Consider the following 23,468-nt stretch of genomic DNA (forward strand, 5'->3'; position numbering starts at 1 on the left):
ATGCTGTGGTAAAAAATAGTATGCCCAGAGAAGATTTTTGCAAACACATAAAGGACATGTCACCACCATGAAGAGTCATTGACCACAGTGGTAAAGAGCTGAGGGAGAGGTACCTAAGACTGGCACTTTAAAAATAACACGGCAGAACACTTTAAGCTATGATAATGCAGCATGCAGATAACAAGGCTGAGCTGCAAAGTGCAGACCTTTTTTTCTTTTTTTTAAGATGAAGTGTTTGTGAACGTCAATGTTTAAACAACTTGCTGTGGTTTACGGTTTCCTGCTAAAATTATCACATAAAAAAAAAAGTTTCATGTGCAGCATTTCCTCAGGTGACGCTTGCTTCCCAGCTGTATCCGGTCTCAGGCATAACAGAACCACATGCTGCCCTAGAATGCAAACACTGGCACATTCATTCAGCAGCAGCAGCAGCAGCAGACATGAGACTCTTTCTGCAATGAGAGAAGATTCCTATTTTGAAGATTTTGTTGGGATTTTCAAAAGCTCAGTCCAGGCCTACTTCTACTTCCACTACTTCAAAAGGAACATTAGGACAATACTGAGCCACATTTGAGTGTAACACAGACAAATTTAAAATTATAAGCATAAAAAGAATGGGGATGATAAAACTGATTGAGTTTTACCTTTTTTCCAACTCCTATGGGGAAAAATGTCAAAACAGTTCACGTGAAAATGACTTAAACAAAACTCTGCTTCCTGATTTTTTTTCGGAATTCTCAGATCCTAGGCCGTTAGGCACAAATTCCCTGCAGTGGGACCCAAGGGATTGCTACAGCAACAATCTTTAAAAGATTGGGTTATCCTGTTCATTGCACCATACCAAAGAAGAAGGAAAAAAAACAAAACACAATGGGTGATAAAAGTCACTGATTTCATTGACTGATGATTAAATAAAATGCTCTGGATACAGATTAACTTGCTTTGCTTCATATTAATTATTTCATGTTCCTGGAACTGGGAACTGAAATTGCTTTGTTAGATTGAAATCTGGTATAGTTTCACTGGATCTTTCAAAAGTGCCCCCACTGAAGTGCAGAGCTGTGCAGAACCAACCAGTTTCAGTTCACCCCAGTTTCAATCAACATTGTCAGTGGTTGTCACAAGTAACATCCTAAAAAGTATCTTTCCCTGCCCTCATTTTTAAATTCTTCTTTCTGCAACAATCCTGTTTAAAAGTGCTAAGATTGTCAACTGATTACTCACTTCCCAATAAAAAGGCTGGAGTGAGATAAAACAGTGACCAAGGTTAATAAAGCCAACAATACTCCCCAAACTTCGGAAACGAAAGTAGCAGCAGCCTCCCTCTTTAAAATGGTTGCTTGGGTTCTTCTCTGCCATCCCCATCCATCCATCTCTACTCCCTGTAAAGAAACTGTATTAAAGAGCCAGAATCCAAACATGCACCACTCTACAGCCCATGTGCCCAATTTCAAATAACTAGAAGTACGGTAAATGTTGAAATGAGAGAGAGTAAAGGATTATCAGCTGGCTCTAATTATACCAACTGATCTCATCCTCTTGCCATAAGCCTCTTTCACATGTCCGGAATCTATTTGTGTAACACAAAGACAAGCTTCTTTTAATGTACACTGTATGTAACGAGGAGGGGTGTGCATAATCACTGGCTCAATATCAGCATAGTTAATGTTTTACATCACCAGGACTCACTTATATCAAGCAATTATCTAGGCCCTCACCTGCCTATTTTTATTTCGAAATATCCACCATCACTGATGTAAATGCTTTTAAAAATAAATATTTTTACTAACACTATCTTATTGAATACTAACACAAATGTCAATCACCAAGGGTTGGCCTAGGTAGAAGCTATGAAACATCTATTTGCAGAATGCACCAACCAAAAACTAAGGAGCTACGATGCCATTAAAGACAAAATAGAAATAATTTCAGACAGAGTTTTTTGGTTTCAGTTAGGGATTCAACTATGAAGTTAACATCTAGCGGTTAGCTAAATGAATGGAAGGGTCCCCCAGCAAGTGCAGCAAACGAGACTATGTGCTTATGAAAGCATGTTTGTGCATACGTTTAAATTAAATCTTCCAACAGGTTCTGAGGCAGCTGTTGTTTCTTCCCCATATGCGCAAGGCAGCTATCCACAGGCTGAAATTCCATTTTCGAAGGCTTCAGCAGCCAGTCTAGTCAGCTGAAGAGTTTGGTTAAAGATTAAACTTTAATTTTTTTTTAAACAAAATTTGCTTTTTGGCATCAAATTCCTGTAAACTGTGCAAGGATAGTTGTCCTAAAATTGGCAAGAGTGACTAGTAATTTTGGGTGTCCAACTTGAGATTTCTTAAAGGGCCCCAATTTCTAAGAGGTAAGTAACAGAACTTTCTGAATAATCAGGCTGTTTACAAGGTGTCTCAAGTGTGGTATCCAAAAAATTGAGGCAACCATAATCACTAGACATTTTTGAAAGTTTGGATGAATCCTCGGTTTATTTTGCAGTCTCTATCATCTGCTGCTCCTTTTTGATGGAAAAAAAAGGCCTTGTGCAGTATTCTGCCAAATGCAATCCCCAGACATTTTGTGCAGATAAAAGAAGAGGGACAAAGAAAGCTGGAAATGCTGTCATTAACTGAAGAGTGCATGCAAAATCCTGCAAGCAGTGGGATTTCTTGACCTACAGATTCCATGATCCCAGGCCACACCAGGTGGCTCAGTCTGACTCCAGCTCAGTCTTGCTACTGTGCAGACGCTGACTTGTGTGGTATTGTAAGCAAGTACATTCAACAGTAGTAGCATATGGGTTTCACTGTTACGTTTGCTGGCTTATAACAGTGAATGAAAAAAACAAAGCTCCAAAATAATCAACAGGTCCCACTTAGGGTTGCCGGTCATCCAGTTTTCAACTGAAACGCCTAGTGAAAAGGGACCCTGGCAGCTCCAGCTGCTAAGTCTGGTTGGCCGCAGCAAGAAAGGCAGGCTCCAGGCCCGGGTCAGTGCAGCCCCCAGGAAGCAATCTATGCAGAGGAGTAGCCGAGGGCTCCCCCACCCCAAGTGCCGGCTCCCCAGCTCCTATTGTCCGGGAACCACTGCCAATGGGAGCTGCGGGGTTGGCACCTGTGGGCAGGAGCAGCACGCTAAGCCCCCTGGCTTCCCCTCCGCCTAGAAGCCAGAGAGATATGCCACCGCATCCCAGGAGCTGTGTGGACTTCCTCCATCCCTGAGAAATGCTGGGGCTGCCTGAGGTCAGCACCACATGGAGCCTTCACCCCCAACTCCCTGCCCCAGCCCAGGTCACCCTCCTGCACTCTGAATCCCTTGGCCCCAGCCCAGAGCCCCCTCCTGCACCCCAAACCCCTCATCCCCAGCCCCATCCCCATCAGAGCCTTCACCCCCTCCTGCACCCTAACCTCCTGCCCCAGCCTGATGAAAATGAGCAAGTGAATGAGGGTGGGGGAGAGCGAGTGACGGAGGGAAGGGGATGGAGTGAACAGGGTCTTGGGGAAGGGGCGGGGCCTCAGAGAAGAGGCGGGGCAAGGGTGTTGAGTTTTCTGCAATTAGAAAGTTGGCAACCCTAGCCCCAGTCCGTACTTCCTCCCTCCCTCATTCACTTCAAGCTGAGAATGAACAATAAATTTGGAGTGGAACCACAAAAAGGTTGCTTTGCACCTCAGACTCGCATGAAGTACCACATATGCCTCAGAAACAGCATCATAATTTGACAAGGATAATCATTTGTATGTGTTTACGGGTACACATATCTGCAAATCAGGTAATTCGCTAAGCAACACATGCATGCAAATATGTATTCCGACAAATCAATACCCCAACTTTGCATTTGCAGCTAAGGCAGACATGTCTTAAAATTTGGTATTGACTCCAGATTCCCTCAAGGAGTTCAGAGAAGCCTCCCTCTCCCTTCCCCTCCTCTATCCCCCATTTTTTTTTCAGTTCCAGGTAACTCCACTAGCTCTAGTCCCTAACTTCTGTGAGCATCTCCCTTCTCTCTGCAGAATCCGGAGGCAGCCAAAACATTTCCAGAAGGCCATGCCCATTCCCAATCAGTCATTCTCCTTGCAGAAACTGAAAAAACCTCCCACTCTACAAAATTTAAATTCATGTTTGTTTGTTTTTTCCAGTATTTGTGAACAGAGTGAGCATTCAGGTAAGGTTTGGCCTTTGCCACAGAAGTAAACCTTACTCAGGAACCTTCTATGGTTCCCTCTTTGGAATACTCCTGTTATGTCCACTCCCACACTACTTCACAACTCAAAACCATCCCCTGCCTCAAAAGGGAGAAATGCTCCTCTATAGCAAAACTGTTCTCAGTACACCGCCCCCTGGAAAGCCAAGGAAATAGGCTCACACAGATAAGTGGTAGAGATTCTTCGGCAAAAAGCTTTTGTTACAGGTATCTAGAAGGTTGGAACTTGACCAAGAACGTAGCAATTGTGATCTTTCCCCAGGGTAAGTGTCAAACCCTCCATATCTCGAAGACCAACTCCCCTTAAAGCAAGTTCTGCCAAATTTCTTGCAGCCCCTAACAGGCATCTTGTGGGATTTGTGTGCAAACAAGTGAGTAGATTTAAAGACCTGCCTCCATGTTATCTATAAGGAATCTTCTTTTCAGAGGCAGAACAGGAAGTAAAGCTAGTTTGCACCAACCTTAAATCCTCTATAAGGAGCTCCACTCACAAATGCAAGATGAAAAGTCAGTGCTTCCTCACCAAAAGATCAAGAAACAAAGAATCAAAGAAAACTTAAGAAGTACAAGACATTCCACTCATCAGCCATACAGATAGAAACAGTCTCTACATCACAGCATAAAAATTAGGATCAGGATATCCAGGAAGGAATTTGCCCCACGATTCTCTGATTTACTTGATACTATCGGCAGAAGGAGAACAATGTAGGACATCCACCTAAATGAAAAAGGGAAATATGGGGAAGGCAAATTACCTGCCTTCTAACTGGAAACCTGATATAGTCCTGAGCCTTTGGAATTCAGGTGGAGGGGGGAAGACTGGTTACATTAGAACAGGAGTTTCCTGATAAAATGACACATTTCTTACTGAAAGACCACACAGATAGGGAAAATGGAAAGCACATTTTGAAAAGACTATGGGGCCTACATCTCATTTAACCAAGCAGTCACAGAAAACACTTTTTTGCAGGGATATCCCTATTGTGGCATATTCTTAAAAGCATATCACCCATCTATACTCATTCCTGGACAATATATTGAAATCTTTCCAGGTGTGCAGGGAGCAACAGCTCACGTGCTAATACTGCTCCAAGAAAACAGTTATGTCACAAATCTGAAGTATATGAAACCCAAAACAGAATATCCCTCCTGGGAGCGGAAATAGACACAAAGCAGGGCAGGAGAAGGATCAGAACACATAGATCCTATAAAGTTTAGATCCTATCCCATCCTCACCCTGGAGAAGTTAGCTTTGCCTCCAATTTATGGGATCAATGCTATTCTGCATCAGGATTACACCTTGACAAGGTGAGTTTGGCAAACGTTTGTTCTCAGCGCCTGGAATCATTCTCCTCAATAGTGATCTTAGCAACAAATTGATCCCTTAGGAATGAAATACTGTAAGGTACCCACAGGTTCCCCTCCTTCCACACCCCAATCACTTTACAATCTGGGATCCCAACTGACAAGCATAAAAAGTTGAGGAGCCCTTGTCGTGTAGCAGCATGCAACCCAGGGAACTTGTGCACCTATAGTATAATATAAAATTAATCTGTGGAGTTGGGTTGGTGTCAGTCTTACAGTTATACGGTTATTTTAAATGTTCCATGCAAGTTCATAAAGGTAAACATCTTTAACAAAATTACCAAATTATGAATGAAGCAACTTGGATTGATTTAAATCACCAATCAGCTTTAATTGTTTTGCATTTTGACTTTTTAGTTATTTTCCCAAAACCAGGATGACTTTCATTGGTTAATAACCATTAAAATATGTTGATTTGCAACTAAATATAGCTTTTACACTAAATTTGGTACTTCTTTTTGCTAATGGGGAGGGTAGACCATATCAATAGACATTTATTTAAGCAATTGCATACCTTAATTTACATATATTTACATTCTTAATTTTTACATTTTTATTATGTTAGAAAATGGTGAATGATGCATTTCTTATTTACTAAATGACTATTCATTTTTTACTTGTGATTTATTTCAAGTGCTATTTGGATGGAAATTCAAATCAATTAAAATACACAAACAGCATTTTAATTGTTTTTATTATATAAAACTATCTTAAATGTATTGGATACATAAAAAGTTTATCAAAATGTTTTGAATTGAAAACTAACTGATTTATTTAACAAGATATTAGGAGATAATGAACTGGATTGTTTCTGGTCTCCAGGTTCTTCAAGTTTTTAGAACTAGTAGATCTCATCCTCTCCCAATCTCATTTTTATTCACAGATTGGAAGAGGAAAACTAGCCTTTCTGCTTTTTTCAATTGTTTTGATTTTGAATGAATAGTAATGGAACTGAACCTGCTTATTCAACTGAAATGAAGAAAACATTCCCTCTACACCTGCAGAAGAGGTTATCGCAGTCAGAAGCTAGTGTAGCACTTGAACAAACTCTGGTTCCAGAAGTTGAACCAGTTAATTCCACCAGTTGGGTACTCTGACCTGTAAAATTTGGCAGCAAACATGTACTGTTTCATATTAATTTTTGTATTTAAATTATTTTAATCGATTCTAAGTTTGCACCTTAACATAGGTTGTCAGTTTCAAACAAGTTTTTTTTAAAACTAATTTTAATTTTAAAAGCCCATTTAAAATAAAAAAAAATCTTTTTTAAATTTTTTTAAATTAAATCTTTATTCATCCTGCAAGGAAGTTATTGAAAAAGCTTTTCATTGTATGTACAGTTTTGCCCTGGTTCATGAGCCAAAAAGGAAGAGGCATGATCTAAAGATATGGTTACTGGGTAACAAGTTTAGCTGTCTACAGATTCTGCATAAGAGACACACCTAAAAGTCAGGTTTTCCAGAAAGGCAATTATTAGGTGAGCAGTTTTCCATTGCCTATCCACTGGTTCTCTGGTGATCCGTCTGCTTCCATCTTTCCATATAAGGAAGCCACATTATTCCCTTGTTGAGTCACTCTCTCGGTAAGAGAGTCACAAATGCTTCAGAACAATGAACAGTGCACAAAATCCAGGCTTGTTATGCCCCAGAAAAAATAACCTTCTAAGGCAGTGGTCCCCAACACGGTGCCCGCGGGCGTAATGGCACCTGCTGAGGCATATATGTGCACCCGCATACTGTCTGGCGGACAAGCATCCCCCGAAATGCCGCCAAGAAGTGGCATCACCAAGAGGCGCCGCTACCGAAATGCCGCTGATTTTCGGCAGCATTTTGGCGGCAACGCCTCTTGATGATGCTACTTCAGCTGCATTTCGGTGACGATACCTCTTGATATTGCCACTTCTCAGTGGCATTTCAGCGGATGCTTGTCCACCGGCCACGGTCCTTGCTGGCTCGTCGTCTGGTGCCCACCACCCAGAAAAGATTGGGGACCACTGTTCTAAAGCACCTCAAGGAGTTCACTATATTAGCATCTGAAACAGATCCGATATTTCTTCCTCATGAATACAAAACTACTGGGTATTCACAGGTGATCTAGTCTCATTCTTTCCATATTGTTTCCCTGATTGGTTTATGTGACAAAAAGACAGCCATTCTCCCTCATATGTGCAAGGATACGTTAGGTTGGTTGGGGTTCAGGATGAACCATGACGCAAGATTTTTAGCCATACATATCTTCATTTTTTTTCCTGTTCAATTACGTGTCATTTCTAGTACAGCCAAATAAGGATTCATTTCCTACTCTACATGCTAGCAAGAGTTAAAAGACATATGGTTCCCCACTTCCTCAACTGTCCAAAAGAAAAGTTAAATCAAAATAATTACAATAGTGAATGTTCGTCTTCGCAGACTAACAGCAGCTTATGATTAATCAATTCAGTTGCTGCTAACGTTCAGTTGTGCCAAATGATTTGGGCGAAAAAACTGTTACATATGCTGTGTCCAAAGAGCTAGTTTTCTTGGGTAGGCCCATGGAAAATCTGAGACACTGCACACAGTAAACAGGCTAGACAGAGCAGGAGTAGAAAATGATAAGTTTGAGGGGGGAGGGCTCTCTTTCTTCTGGCAGAGCTTAAGAAGTGCTTGAGAGATCCCCTGTCCGAGCAAGGCTCTCTCAGCCTCTGCACAGGGCTAGCAGGTTTTGCAAATTCAAGCTTGGTCTGGGAAAATGGGTGTATTCCATCTGTCAGCAATCCCAGCAGAACATTGGCGGTAGTGCACTAACACTCTGCATTACAAGATGTTAACAGCTGGCTGAAGGAACTCAGTCACCTCCCTCAACTGTACAGGGCTCCCCTAAGGGAGAAAAGAGGGAAAAGGTCCAGACCAAAATAATCACTGCAACTAAAAGCACAGTATTCTGGAAGATATTGGTTCCTCATGCTTGCCAGAACTGCAAAATTTTATGATTTCTCTACTCTTTCTTTAGGCAAAACAATTGCTACAGCTTTTATCACTGTCTCGAATTTGGGTACTATAACCAGGGGGCAGGACATATGACCCTGACATATGGATGCAAGACTCTCTGTTGACCAGAACTGTTAGCAAGAGTTAGCCTGAATACAGCTTCTGAGCCAATTCTGCTGATGTACAGCAGCAACTATGACCGGTTACCTCCATCAAGATATAAGACTGGTAGGTGTGACATCCTGATTGGAAGGTGCTATGGCTGTGCAGCAGTCATAGGGGAATGTTAGGGTTAACTTATCTCTGCCCTGTCCCTTTATGGGTTTGAAGCACTGTTGACGGGGTACAAGGAAACATAGTGGGGAAGCAAGGAGGTGGTTGTCATGTTCTGGTGAAACTAAGCTGGTGTGAGGCTTATGCAGGCTGTCTTTGCTTACTTTTTTATATTATGTTTAATAAAACCTCAGTCTTAAACCCATCCCTGGCCTGGGAGTGCAACATTTGGCAAGCACAGGCAGGAAACGCTGAACTGCAGTGATCTAACCTCTCTGAGCGATGGATCTACCTAGAAGCTGCGGCAGGCTGTTCCAGGAAAAGCTGCCAGAAGATAATGGAAGCAGAAAAGTGACCGTTCAAAGTTTTCTCGGGAAGCAGAGAGGAAAACTGTTTGCAAGCAGTACCACTGGGAGAGAGTTAGAGAACATTGTTATGGAGGTAGGAGGACTCTTACACCAGCTAAAAGATTAGCATTTAAGAGAAGCATGTGACTGGATATTCCTGGGAAAGATAGTAGTAAAACTGCATCAAAAAGCCATTTGGCTTTAGTCAAACTTATAACAAGCCACTTATAGTGAAGAGTTGGGAGAGCAGGGATTGTCTACATTGCTGGGGTTCAGAGAAGATTTTACAACTCATCACTACAGCAAAGAGAGCAATCTGAAGCTCCTAAACTAGAGGCAATTCAGAAATAGTATGCTGAAAAATGACAGTTGCATGAAACACAGTTTTGGGAAAGCAAGAAGGAAATTAAATTCAAACCTTGCCAAAGTGTGGTCATCCCCACTCCAGAAAACAGAACCAGTTTAAAATAAAAAATTAAAATAGCCGGACAGATTGGCAACCCCCATCTAAAAGGATAGATTAAGTTTTAGTATTCTAGCATTCTGCATTCAATTCTGGAAGACTGAAAGTGGGATTCAAAAGCAGTACACTGAAGAGAAGATAGATCATGGAGGCTCTAAGCAGAGCAGAATGCCCAGAAGTGAACCCCAGGAGGGGAAAACTTATCTGAACCTGACAAAACAAAAGACTCCAAGGTCCTAATATGAGGGGGAAAATACAACTGAACTTTACAAGCAGCTCTCAAGAGCAGCATAAACGCTAAAAGAGTGACTGCAGGATTTCCTAGACAGAACTCTTAAAGCTGACTCTAACCTAAGGTACGATCCTCTCCTCACACATGCATGTTCCTCTATAATAAAACAATAATAATAATAATAATAGGAGATATACCAATCTCCTAGAATTGGAAGGGACCTTGAAAGGTCATTGAGTCCAGGCCCCTGCCTTCACTAGCAGGACCGAGTACTGATTTTTGCCCCATATCCTTAAGTGGTCCCCTCAAGGACTGAGCTCACAACTCTGGGTTTAGCAGGCCACTGCTCAAACCACTGACCTATTCCTCCCTCCCTGTCCACTCAGTCCTGACAGGATCTCAAAACAACATGCGAATAGCAATAACACCCTATTTTTAAAAGATAACCAGGATGCAGATGAGACCTTATTAGAGATACCAACAGTGCTAAAAGTGAGAAAGTAAAAGAAAACAGAAACTGAGAAACTCATACTAAGGCAGTAACATGTCCTTCTGTGAAATCACTGCCTACACAACAGGGGCTGGAGGGGGAAGCAGCACCTCCATCTATGGGAGAAGAGCTTTCTAAAGGTAACCCATTGATGAAGCTAGGGAACTAAAGGCCGTATTGATTAAATTAACTAAATGAAAGCCAAAATTAACATATTAAGACAAGCTGTCTAGACACAAGACAAACGCAGTGATACTGGACGAGGACACTTGCAGACAGGTAATGCCAGAAAAGAGAATGTGTGTGAGAGCTGCAGGACATCTGGCAGAGGCAGTTCTTATAATCACTGTTTCAGATGTGAGAGTGGAGAACACCACCAGCCAGGATGCCGGGCAGGGAGGATCACTTCAGGGACCGACAGAGAGTCACCCTTACAAAACCACGAGTGCTTGGTGGAACTTCAGAGTCCCAAAGTCAGCTTCGGCATCAAGCAGGAAAATCACAAGAGAACAGAGACAAAGCTGACAGCCCTGTGTCTGATTTACCAGGAGTGACCCATGTCTGCCTTCTAATACCCGAATTGCAAACCAGAGTGACTAACTCAATTGGAAAGAGATGCTTGGTGTGGTGTTTCCTCAATAAAGAGACAATTATGAGACACAAGTGTGCATGGTCTTCTTGAGTCAGTGGCTGAAAAATAACCGCCCAAGGATACGCCATAGGAAGCTTGAAGAGTTACTGGAAATAGAAGATGGGCTTGATCTTAAAGCCGCCAATGGAACTCAAGTCTCTTATGAAGGATGGATTGAAGTCCAGTTCCAATTAAGCAAAGAAGACAACATCTTAACTGTTCCTGTGCTTGAGAACTCGATCACTGGCCACAGTGTTATTGCCTATCTCCTCGAACACCACTGCTGCAATTTACCTGACAAGGCACCAGCACTTAGCTTTATTAACAATACGAAACATCTATTTCCTCATTTTGGCATGGCCAAAGTAGCAACTCTTGTGAACTTCATCAGAAATAAACAATCCTGACAAACTGTGAATGCTTAAATTTGGGGGAGAAGGGGTATGTTATCCCCAAAGGAACAGCCACTAATGCAGCACGTTGGCTTCTTACAGGCCTGGACACTGATAGTTTAACAGCAATATTTGAGTCAGATGCTGCTGCTCAATGGCCTGAGGATTTGGACATGAGACACACTAGCCAAAATACCTAAAGGATCACCTTGCCAGATAAATATCCCTGTGAATAACCCTTCAAAATATGATGTAACGCTGAAAGGACGAACTGTGCTGGGAAGTTTACTGTAAATTAAATCTGAAATTTAAGTGGATGGATACTCAACAAATAAAACTTTTCCAGGTGGTATCAGGGTTTAATAAGAGATGGTCATACCAGGAAAGAGAACATCCTCTAAGCAGAAGAGATGACAGATCTGTTTGAACCAGTAGCGAACCTGAGCCATTTGTCAGGGACACAAAGGAAAATGCCCCAGCAGATATTGAAAGAGGAGCCCAAAGCTTTTTCTAACAATGACAGAGACATGGAATAGATCTCTAGTCCGTAGATGACATTTTCAGCAACCCACAGAGAAGACTTACATCTCAGTGCCTCGTCCACTATATAAAGGAATATCTGCAAGAGCTCCTAAACAGGGGCTGTGTTACAAAATCAAAAAGTCATCATCAGTGGTACATGTCCGGAAAAGGGATGGTAGTCTAAGATTCTGCATTGACTATTGGGAATTGAATGGAAAAACCATAGCAGACAGAACTCATCCCTCAAATCCATGATGCCCTGAATGGATTTAAGAGGTAAATCCGACTCTTCATTTTGGATCAAGGGAAAGCCCACCATCAAAGTTTCATGGCTGAACAAAGCCGTCACATCATGCCCTTCATTACCCCACGGGGCCTATATGAACAGGCTAGAATCCCCTTCAGTTTCACAAATGCACCTGCTGCTTTCTAGGGCGTATGGAAGAGTGCCTTATGGACCTTAGAGATGAGGTATGTATTACATGCTTACAGCAGTACCTTTGAAGAACACATGGAGAATGCAAGGGGAGTACTGCAACAGTTATAGAAACATGGAATGAAACTGAAAGCTTCTTAATGTGACCTCTTTAAGAGAGAGGTATGTTAGGTGGGAGTCGGGGGGGTTTGCTGAAGTTTATAAAATGGATCCAGTTGACACCATGGCTGTTTGTGCTGTTGCAGAGAAACCACCAAGCACAATAGGAGAATTTAACAAGCTGCTAGGCTTCCTCTCCTACTATCAAAGGTGCAGTAAAGACTTCTCTCTAATAGAAAAACCATCATATGGCTCATCTAGTCTTTGCTTCATAAATTCTTAGGACTTTGGAACTTCCCTAAAATAATTCCTAGAGCAGATCTTTTAGAAAAACATCCAATCTCGATTTAAAATTTGTTAGTGATGGAAAATTCACCAAGCCCCTACGTAAATTGTTGCAATGGTTCCTTACTCTCATTGTTGAAAGTTTACACCTTATTTCCAATCTGAATTTATCTAACGTCAACTTCCACCCATTGGATCGTCTTATACATTCTCTGCTAGACTGAAAAGCCCATCATTAAATATTTGTTCCAAGGTAGAGACTGTAAAAAAGTCACCTCCCGACCGCCTCTTTGTTAAGATAAATAGATTGAACTCCTTAAGTCTACCAATATAAGGCATGTTTTCTAGTCCTTTAATTATTCTTGTGCCTCTTCTCTGAACCCTCTCCAATTGATCAACATCCTTCTTGAACTTTGGACACAAATGGACACAGGATTCCAGCAGCAGTTGCACCAATGCCAAACACAAGGTAAAATAACCTCTCTACTTCTACTTCAAGTTTCTCTATTTATGTATCCCAGTACTGCATTAGTTCTTTTGGCCACAGTGTCACAGGGGGAAACACAAGTCCAGCTGATTATCTCAAATGACATCTGTAATGTGGGGTCTTGGAAATAAAATAGCAGGGGAAATGGCAAATCTACAGCTAAACTCCCCACCCTCAAGAGAGAAATGCATTTCACACTGTGTCAAATGGGGAACTCGGTGAGCTTAACAGTGAGACAGATAATTAATACACCATACTCCATGTATAATGCTGATACTGTATTCTGTTCCAATAGCTTTATGAATTCTCTGTACCTGTTTTGTTGTTCTTCAATGTGATAGTTATGTTGTTTGACTTCTACTTCCAGTCAATTGTAAAAAAATAATTGCAGCAAAATAATCTGTTAAACCAATTTAAGAAACGTGCTTTGAGATCAGCATCTTCCTATGGTATCAGGAGGAAAGTCTGGGAAATAACATCACTAGAACATGTAATCTCAACTACTTCTATTCATCACTGATCAATAAAAAGTGTTTAACCTTACTGTAACTGCATGCAGCAGCGTGCAGCTTCTTTCAAGACCTCCAAGTCAAGCACAAAGAATCGCAGCAGAAAGCGATATACGGGTCCTGGAAAAGAGAAAACTGGAATCATTTAACGCACCACTAGAATAGAGGGAACTTTAGAATTAAGCATACAAAAGTGAGAGACAGAAAACAGTTGAAGTGGGACAAGCAGTTAATTTGAATACAAGCCAGTGATTGGTCCAGGAGAGAGGCTGGAAGTCTCCATTAACTTGAGGAGCTTCACATTTCAAAATGTAGTAACATTCTGAAGGTGGGAGTGAACAAACAGCTCTCTTACCCTTTACTCCTCCAAGTGACATGCAGATGAGGATGACAAAACCCTCCTTTCCATAGATGGTTCAATTATATTGAAGTGAAAGATACATCTTGTTCTAAATGGAACTCCTACAAAGACTAAATAAACTCATTTCAGGAGGAAATTCACCTGGAGCAGGAGCAGGAGCACATGCTGCTGGCAAGATCCACTCTCCAGGGAACTTGGTAAAGAAGGACTAGCACAGAAGGGGCAGAGAAGAGCCAGCCTAGCTAGAAGAAGCCCTGAGAAGCCTCCATTATCAGGGTTCTGTGGAACCTCAGCTAGAATGTAAAGCATACTCCTGCATACCCTTCCACTGGTAAATCCCCTGCTCCAGGGTATAACTTGCTTCCCATACTGCACCCAAATGGATTCATCTGTCCCACTAAGTGCACATGGAAAGAAGACAGTTTAACAAAATAGAGAAGTTGGGTTCTTAACATGTAATTCAGAATGGTGAGAGAAGAGAAAATACAGTTACTGGTTCACTTTATTAATGCTCTGTGGGAGATTTAATTAGTTAAAACAAAGTCAGCACCTCAGACCATCACTTGGTCACCACAGCAGGAGAAATTCCTGTGTACACACACGTCAGCTGAAACTAGAGAGCTCAACAGGTCATCTCCTGCTATCCAAGGAAGGGGAGCATCGATCTTTGTTCTCTTCTGGCCCGGAAGGCAATTGTAAGCAGAGATAGGTGAACCTGAGCCATTTTGGGAGCTGCTCTCCCTCACACTGAAACAATATTCTTTAGGGGGCTCAGGATTAAAAGTGCATTTATGACCAGTAAAATGACAGTGGTAGAATTAGTGACTGGGAAACTCTTTACCCTGTGTGAATTAGCAAGTGAACAAGAATGCAAAAAGCAAAAAGACACACATCACAAAATATAGCTTATTCATCTACTCTCACAAATACAGTATGGCTTTAAATATGTTGCACAGTAGAACATATCATTAAATGAATGGAGACCTATCAATAGCAAAAGCTGCAATGCAGTCTCTTACTGAGTCTTTGCTGAGAGGTCAGGAGACTTTTTGTGCAGTTTAGCAAGGTGCTATTGTATAGAAAATGGTATCATTTTACCACCCACGGGAAATAACTGATACTCGGGGAACAATGGTAGAGAATAGAGCTGGTTTTTAAAAAGTGTCTTTTTTTTCCAAAATGTAATTGAAATTCCAAAATTCAAAAGTTTTCAACCAGCTCTTGTAGAGAGTGTATGCCTCTTTCCATGTTTCTTTGTCAGCAAACCCAGATAGTTCACAAAGAGAGATTAAAAAAACCTGAAATCCACCCTTGAAATAATTTCCCTTTTGGCTGACAATACAATAGACATTAAAGTAGAAATTAATCCTCTAAAAGTGTTACTTCTAGTACTGTGCATTTCTATCTGGTGCTCACTTGCAGAGCCTGCTAGATAAAGAAACACACATGTTAATACTCATTTGGTTCAAAAAGGATGGTGTCTGGAAGATAGTATCAGAGGGGTAGTCGTGTTAGTCTGGATCTGTAAAAGCAGCAAAGAGTCCTGTGGCACCTTATACACTAACAGACATTTTGGAGCATGAGCTCATGCTCCAAAACGTCTGTTAGTCTATAAGGTGCCAAAGGACTGGAAAATAGTGGTTTTGTTGTTTGATCTGATATGGCCTATCACTCAGGGTGAAGTTTTCCAATATGACATACTGAGGGTTTAGCCACACTGAAATTCTCTCACACAATGCTCAAAATTCACTCAAATTGTAATGCCACAGCACTGGATGTAAAAAGCCGTTCCTTTGTCAAAATAAGGAAAATCTTCAATCCATCCAGTGGATTTTCAGCTGTTATCTTCTCAAAGCCCAAAAATAATAAAGCAACTCTGGAATGTCCATACAGCTCTGACAATGCCCCTTGATTTTGACCTGCAACACCCTCTACTATACCAGTTTTATGATACGCTTAAGAAGAGAAACTATCAATCATGTTAAATTGTTCAGCAGTTGTGTGATGTGGAAAGAACATCTATAAGACACTGCGGTAAGAATTTGAAACTAGCATTCACTTGTGGTCAGAGAAAGGACAAACTCAGGTATCCAGCAGCTACAAAAACAAGAAGCTAAGATATAAAACCATTGGGTCAAGTTCATTTCTTGTGTGATGCCCAAATGAGGTCAATTCAGTGACACAACAGGTGCCCGTATGTTCAAAAAGCATGAATTATATGCAGAAGGATTTCACAGCGAAAGACACCGGAGCCAAGCAAAGAAGAATAAATTATGTAGCAATAAGACAGTTGCAATGCTGAACTGAACAAATCGTATTCACCTTCAGAATCACCAGTTTAATGCATGTGAACACAATTAGGTATTAACTGACCACGGGTTACTATTTCTTTGAGGCTGTTCACCTCGATATCTCAGCACTATGGTATTTTACAGCACCTACAGTAATGTATAACACAGAAGAATGAGGAAGTCTGAGATAGTCAAAGCATCTATAAAACTAACTAGGATTACTATCTTGGCAAACAGCCTAAGCCAACATAAGAGGATTTATCCTTAAGCTTTTGGATTGGCACACTATTTACAGATGTCTCCAAGAGTGGCTCATACAGCCCTCTGTGAATTATTATTAGGGTTGCATAGGAACCCCAATCAGGATCATATTGTGCTAGACCCTGGATAAGTATCAGAGAAGACAGTCATGGTCCCAGAGAGCTTGCAACAGGGATCGGCAACCTTTGGCACGCGGCTCATCAGGGAAAGCCCCTGCCAGGCCAGGCCAGTTTGTTTACCTGCAGCATCCACAGATTCGGCCGATCGCAGCTCCCACTGGCCGCGGTTTGCCGCTCTAGGCCAGTGGGGGCTGCGGGAAGCGGTGCAGGCCAATGGATGTGCTAGCCACCACTTCTCACAGTCCCCATTGGCCTGGAGTGGTGAACTGCAGCCAGTGGGAGCTATGATCGGCCGACCCTGCGGACGCTGCAGGTAAACAAACCAGCCCGGCCCGCCAGGGGCTTTCCCTGACGGGCCACGTGCCAAAGGTTGCCAATCCCTGGCTTACAATCTGTGTGAGAGACAGAACACACTAGCTGAACCAACCAGACAAGCAAGGTGATGTTGGTGTTGGTAAAAATGAAATAAACAGTTAAACAGAAGTCACAGTTTGCCACCAGCTCATCATCTAAACAATCTACTTCTGATCTGAGAAATATCTTTGTCCCATCTGGCAAAATATGATCATTGGATGGCAGATCATTGTGTCAGTCAAGTCTAAATGCAACCTTTCACGTTGAGAAGATTGGAGAACAGTCTGCACAAATCACTGGTGAATTACTGAAGAGATTGAGGTTTGGGGGGCAGTTAGGGGAGTTTGCACAATTTTAAAGATACAATTCCAGTGCCAAGATTAGGTTTGCACTTTGGCAGGGTTGGGAGTTACAAACGTAACTGCCACCATGTGCTGAAATGTGGGAGTGTGTCCCCCAAAGTCTGACTGCTTAGAATGAGACAACATCATACATTGCCTTTAAAAGTGAAGGACTACACCAGGGGTAGGCAACCTATGGCACGTGTGCCAAAGGCAACACACGAGTTGATTTTCAGTAGCACTCACACTGCCCCTGTCCTGCCCTGCATTTTAATTTTAATTTAAAAGAAGCTTCTTAAACATTTTTAAAACTTTATTTACTTTACATACAACAATAGTTTAGTTATATATTATAGATTTCTAGAAAGAGACCTTCTCAAAATGTTAAAATGTATTAGTGGCACACGAAACCTTAAATTAAAGTGAATAAATGAAGACTCAGCACACCACTTCTGAAAGGTTGCCAACCTCTGGACTACACTTTCAAAGGACCAGCCTCTGTACCGCTAGATGCAAAATGAACAACAATGTAGTTTAGTACTGTCTTAAGAAAAGTGACATATTTCATTAAAAAAAAAAGATGCTTACGAACAATTTCAGGGCAAAGAGAGAAAGAACTAACCAGTGACAAGAAAGCACCTATTCAGATTTACAGGTGTCCTGCTGATTTCCCCTAAAGAGTCACGTAAGCTGAACCATAAGCTTACTTATTTTTCAGTTAAAACAAAACAAAAAACAAAGCCAGAAGCCACATTTTTAAAGTTATTTCCTTTTTTAAAATAAGGATTTTTTTCCCCTTTGAAAACTTATGTATTTTCCACTTTGCAAGATTCAATGGTTTTGACAGGTATCTCAGAATCTGTTTGTAATTGTAATAATTAAGCTTTCAACAACTCCAAATGGAGTGCAAAAACTGGGCACCAATGAGCTACAAGATAAACAACTGATTATTTTGAACTATTTGTTGCAGCTGGGACCTCATAATGACCAAGACACCCAAATAAGGCCAATCCCACAGCAATGACTCCCTTCAAAAACCACAACCACTCCCCTCCCGCTTTACAATTTAGTATCAAATTTAACCAGAGAAAATGTTGCCTGTCCTCACTACATCCCCAAACTGCTGTCCCAGCTACAAGGTTTTGAACAGATTTTTTGCCTCCTTCTCTGATGGCTTGCATGCACATATTTATACATTGCCATAATATATATGCATAGCCCTTCTGGTTACAGAATAACCTCTTCAGTTTTTACTGGTCCTTCAGAAGATAAAAGCAGCTTGTGGAAGGCTTTTGGAAGTTTGTCCCACTGTTTAGACAGAATTAGAAATGTGACCCAATTTCTGTGCACAAGCAGATTATTCAGAAATACATATTAATGAAAGAAGGACTGAGCCCAGAGACTCAGTCTTGCTTTTACTGGAATGTGTCACAACCTTCATACTACATGAGTATTATTAATATTTTTGTTTGTTAAAAAAAGTAAGCTCTTGGAGAACCATCTCAGGGTCTGCATCACCATGTTCTAGTGTATTTAGGGGACAGTAAGAATATTCTATGAACTTTTTATGGATTTTAAAAATACCGATTGATGATGTGCACTAATGTTATAAGCTTCATACTAAGATCCAGTTTCCAATTCCAGCTGAAGAACTGTATTTTTTTAGGCAAATAACTCCAAGCAACATCAAGTGGCTATAATGACTCGAGCCTACAACCCTCTCCTCAAAAGAAAGCGTACTAATGACACCATGGATCCTCCTCCTGTGTGTTAGCGTTTCCCTTCCAGGGGGTACAGCCTCTGTTTGTTAGTACAAGACACAAAGGATGATGTCTCTTCTATGATGACTTTCAGACTATAATCTAAACAAGTCATCCTCACTGTTAACATGGGCCAGAGCCCAAAATAAACCCTCATCGGCAGACAAGGAAATGTGCAGGAAGTGCAAAGAACAGCAAGCTGAGCACAACAGGAACACTGTCATTGCTAACCTACAGGCTGAGGCGCTGTTGATGGAGCATCTCAATGTTTATTTTACACATGTAAACCCTGTGCTCCATCCTAAAAGGATGGGTTTCTCTCTCTAGCTTGTGAGCACGTATTCACAAGTGCTCTTGCAAGAGGCAAAGTTTCAAGTGCACAATGCTTTGGAAAAAGCAAATACCATGCATTCTTTGGATGGATTCACTAGTATAAGCAGGTGTCCTTGGGCAAGAGGATTCCATTGCTATTGGATGTGGTATTTTTCAGAGCAGAGAAACAAACAGAACCTAAACCTATTGCAACTCATTATTCCTAGGAAAGAAGCAGCAGATCCTAGAGAAAACTCCAAAATGGACCATAATACAGCAGTCCACCAACTCTGCAATCCAGGGCATTTAGAGCCCATCACCTTCATGCCTTTTTCTCTGTGTTAGTTTCCTAAGGGGGAACATTTCAATCCCAAGGTTTTGTCCTCAGTATTTCTATATGGGTTGCCCTAGGTACGCAAGGCTCTACCTCCACCTATCTAACCATGACCCTTCCAGCAGCTATATTCCAGTGGAACAGCTAGCTAGAATGATGAGGGTAGCAAGCACAGGGAGTTGCGCTTTCTCAGCAGCTGGCCTATGACTGCAGAACTCTCTCCTGGAAATGACAGAATGCCCAAGAATCTCACCTCCTTCAGAACTAAATGTAAAATTCAGAGAAAAGATGGTCCAGTGGCTAGAGTAGCTACACCACTGTAGCATTTCAGTGTAGACACTTACTACAGCGGCTGGAGAGGTTCTCCCATAGCTGTAGATAACCCACCTCCCCAAGAGGCGGTAGCTAGGTAGCCAGCTAGCACAGTCTATGCTGAGGGTTAGGTCGGCTTACCGACATCTCTCAGGGGTGCAAGTTTTTCTCGCCTCAGATGTAGCTACACTGATGTAGCTTTTCAGTGTAGACCAGGACAGAGTCTCTGTGTCTCAGTTCACATTTGCAAAATGGGGATAGTAGCACTTCCCTACCTCACAGAGGTGTTGTGAAAATAAACACATTACGGATTGCGAGGTGCTCAAATATGGCAGTAATTGGGGTCATAGAAGTACTTAAATTAGAACTCAATTATTTAACTTGACTTTTCCACAAAACAACAACAAATTGGTTACACACACACACACACACACAGAAAATATGTGGGAAGGAAGAGAAATCTAAAATTAAAAATATCATAGCGATGAGTACGGAACAAAAGTTTAGCCAGATCAGCTATTTCATTAAAATGGATTCAATTGTACAGGATAAAACAAGGAAATAAAAACTGCCTCAGAGATAGTGTTTATATTTTATATGGATATGAGATTCTTAACCCCAAAGAGCAAATTCCCCCCATCAAATTATCATTTCTATGCCTAGAGGCTCCAACCAAGAGTGAGGCCGCTTTGTGCTAGGCACTTTCCCTATATATAGTAAGAGTCCCTATGTCACAGAGTTTACAGATTAAACAGACAAACTTTAAGAAGAGAAAGGGAGGCACAGAAAGGTGAAGTGACTTGCCTAAGGTCTCACACCAGATCATGGGCAGAGGGGTGGGAACAGAACCCTGATCCTGACCCCCAGTTCAGTGCCCTACCCACTAGACCATGCTGCTCAGCACACAGAAATTAGTTGGCAGCCAGAGAGGCTCCAAAAGTGGGCTGCCGACTGCCTTTTTCTAGTGTTCTAATGCCTCACAAATATCTGCTTTTAATCTGGTGCTGATCTGTCCAGATTTGCCAAATTGAACACCAAGCAGGCAACCTTGGAATTAAATTGTTTCACTGCTCAAAACAACACGTCACTGAGGCAATGTAGTATTTAACATAATTACATTAATTAGGAGATCTATATAAATGTTCCTAAACCAATAATGAAAGAGGAGGTCTAATGATGCAACAAAAAACTCCAATTGAATCTTAGATTACATACTGGGCTGCACAGTAGCTCAAACAACTAAACCCTGAGGCAGCTAGTAGAAATCTTACATACTACAGATCATTTTTCCCCACACGTTGCTAGTTTCCCACAACAACCGCCTGATGTTAAACAAGCTATATCCTAGCCAAATATACCCCACTTCCATTACATCAGGAACTAAGGAGTAAACATCACAGAATTAAAGTGTTTTGCAGTGCTGCCATCAGCAGTATCACCTAAAACAGAAAAAGCATCAAAATGAAAAAGGAAAAGCATCACTGTGAGGCTGATCTGTGCCAAAATCTTCTCCAAATTCAATTATATATGTGGCAAGCCTGTTCTGGCTGCACCGCTCTCTCGTCCCAAGTGTGTAGAAGTGCCCTTTTCAGTGAACAGCAAGAGGAGCCGGGTACACAGAAAAAGACCCCATTCCCCACAGATCATTGAATTGGTTTCACTGGGGTTAAGTTTACAAAAGTCACCGCAGTTGTACTGTGCCGTATGTTTTAACTCCCAGCTGGATCCTGATCCAGAGGCAATGTCAGAACAGGGTCAGTTTATACTGGAGTCATCCATAAACCACATTCACAAGGCCTGGGGTTCTTTAGACATTGTTCGGATATTTGCAACTAGGTTGGGATTGCGGAGAGGGAAGGCGGTCATGCCCAGAAGACTTCTCCAAGGAGAGTTCTTTATTTTGTTGTTCCACTTCCTTCATTAAAACACTGCCAAACAGTAATGCTTTTTTAAAACTATAATGACATTATTTTGAAAGTGAAAAGGCATTTCATTCCAAATTCCTCTTTTTATGGTTGTTCAGCATTTTTAGTTACATTTTATATGCCAATAACTAAAAGTTTCAGATTAGCAATATTATTTTACCTTCCTTTTGTGAAGGGCTCAGAGATCTACAGATGAAAAGTGCTACACTGGTGTAAGAGCTAAGAAGTATTATTTAGATTTAGAAAAGGGGCCAGCCAATGGTATGGAAAATCAAGGTGTCCATAATCAATTAGAAAACTCAAGTGCCGATTAGCTGAGGGGGAAACAGTATCCATTTGCAAATTGTTTATTCACTAATCCTTGCTAGTGATTGTTCATATGTTTGGTTTAACGGGCACGCCAAAAGCCTCAATTTGATGTTCTGTAGTATCTGGAAATATACTTTGAAAAACAATACCATATATTTTATTTTTTTCTCTATAAAAATGTTCATCCATTATGGAAACAACATTAATATTGCTCAGTCACTTGGAAAACAGACTGTTCAAAATTCTCATGCTAAACTCCAAACTGGGAACAATTCACTCCTGCAATGCATCCTACTATGCATTCCCTTGCTCTCCTCCCTCCCCCGAACTCATACAGCGATTACTTTTCCAAGGTAGCATTCAATAAGACCTCCACATTCCACGAATCACAAGAGAACTTGATACTATGACAAGGTTAATGTTGAAAAATGGGGCAGAGCAAGACAACTAGGAGGGGAGAAAAATTCCTTTTGGCTTTCGGAGGTAAAAGAAGGGTTTGGGTTGTGTTTTGTTTCCTTGTTTTAAATAAAGTCTCTAGCCCTGCTTTGAGCAGAAAAGTCAGTTTGTTCCTGGTTACATTAACACATGCAATGCAAGTTTAATATGCTTGTTGAAACATTCAATTCTTATCTTTCCAAGACCTTGGAAAACAAACATTCTGTCCCAAGAAGCAAGCACTTTTATAATAAAAGTCGGAGTTGTTCACTGCGCAAATATCACTGAGCACAGCAGCAATAGCCAGAGAGTTAAAGTTCATTTGTATTTTGCTTCATTTATCTATGGAATCATTTCTGTAGTAGAAGTAGAACATCTCTCTGGCTATTGTTGTTACAAATCTGGTGTGGGCTTAACCTCAGTAGGTCATATAATTTACAATACTGTTGCAGAAGGCTGGAAATTAACACACTGCAATTGTGGAGCATCCTTCACCTGAGGATCTCAAGCCTCGCACTGGTACTTCTTGATGGGCTCGCTACTTCGATTTGCTTCTGATTAATATTTTTGAGAGACACAAGGTCAGGGGTAGGCAACCTATGGCACGCAAGCTGGTTTTCAGTGGCACTCAGACTGCCTGGGTCCTGGCCACCGGTTCGGGGGGGCTC

At 41.4% G+C, this 23,468-nt stretch overlaps 1 protein-coding gene across 3 annotated transcripts in view; it reads right to left on the reverse strand.

Moving 5' to 3' along the window:
* The window catches only part of AKAP13 (A-kinase anchoring protein 13), a 343,718-nt gene that overhangs the window by 264,809 nt on the left and 55,441 nt on the right, over positions 1-23,468 (reverse strand). For 2 of the 3 annotated variants that reach the window (XM_050967379.1, XM_050967378.1), the window contains one exon: positions 13,722-13,806. In XM_050967379.1, coding sequence (XP_050823336.1) covers positions 13,722-13,732 — 11 coding nt within the window. In that variant the 5' untranslated portion in view covers positions 13,733-13,806. Of the gene's footprint in view, positions 1-13,716; positions 13,807-23,468 lie in introns of all 3 variants that reach the window. The other variant, XM_050967380.1, reaches the window with a different exon arrangement.

This window comes from Gopherus flavomarginatus, chromosome 9, assembly GCF_025201925.1.
Source record: "Gopherus flavomarginatus isolate rGopFla2 chromosome 9, rGopFla2.mat.asm, whole genome shotgun sequence".
NCBI classification, from domain to species: domain Eukaryota; kingdom Metazoa; phylum Chordata; order Testudines; family Testudinidae; genus Gopherus; species Gopherus flavomarginatus.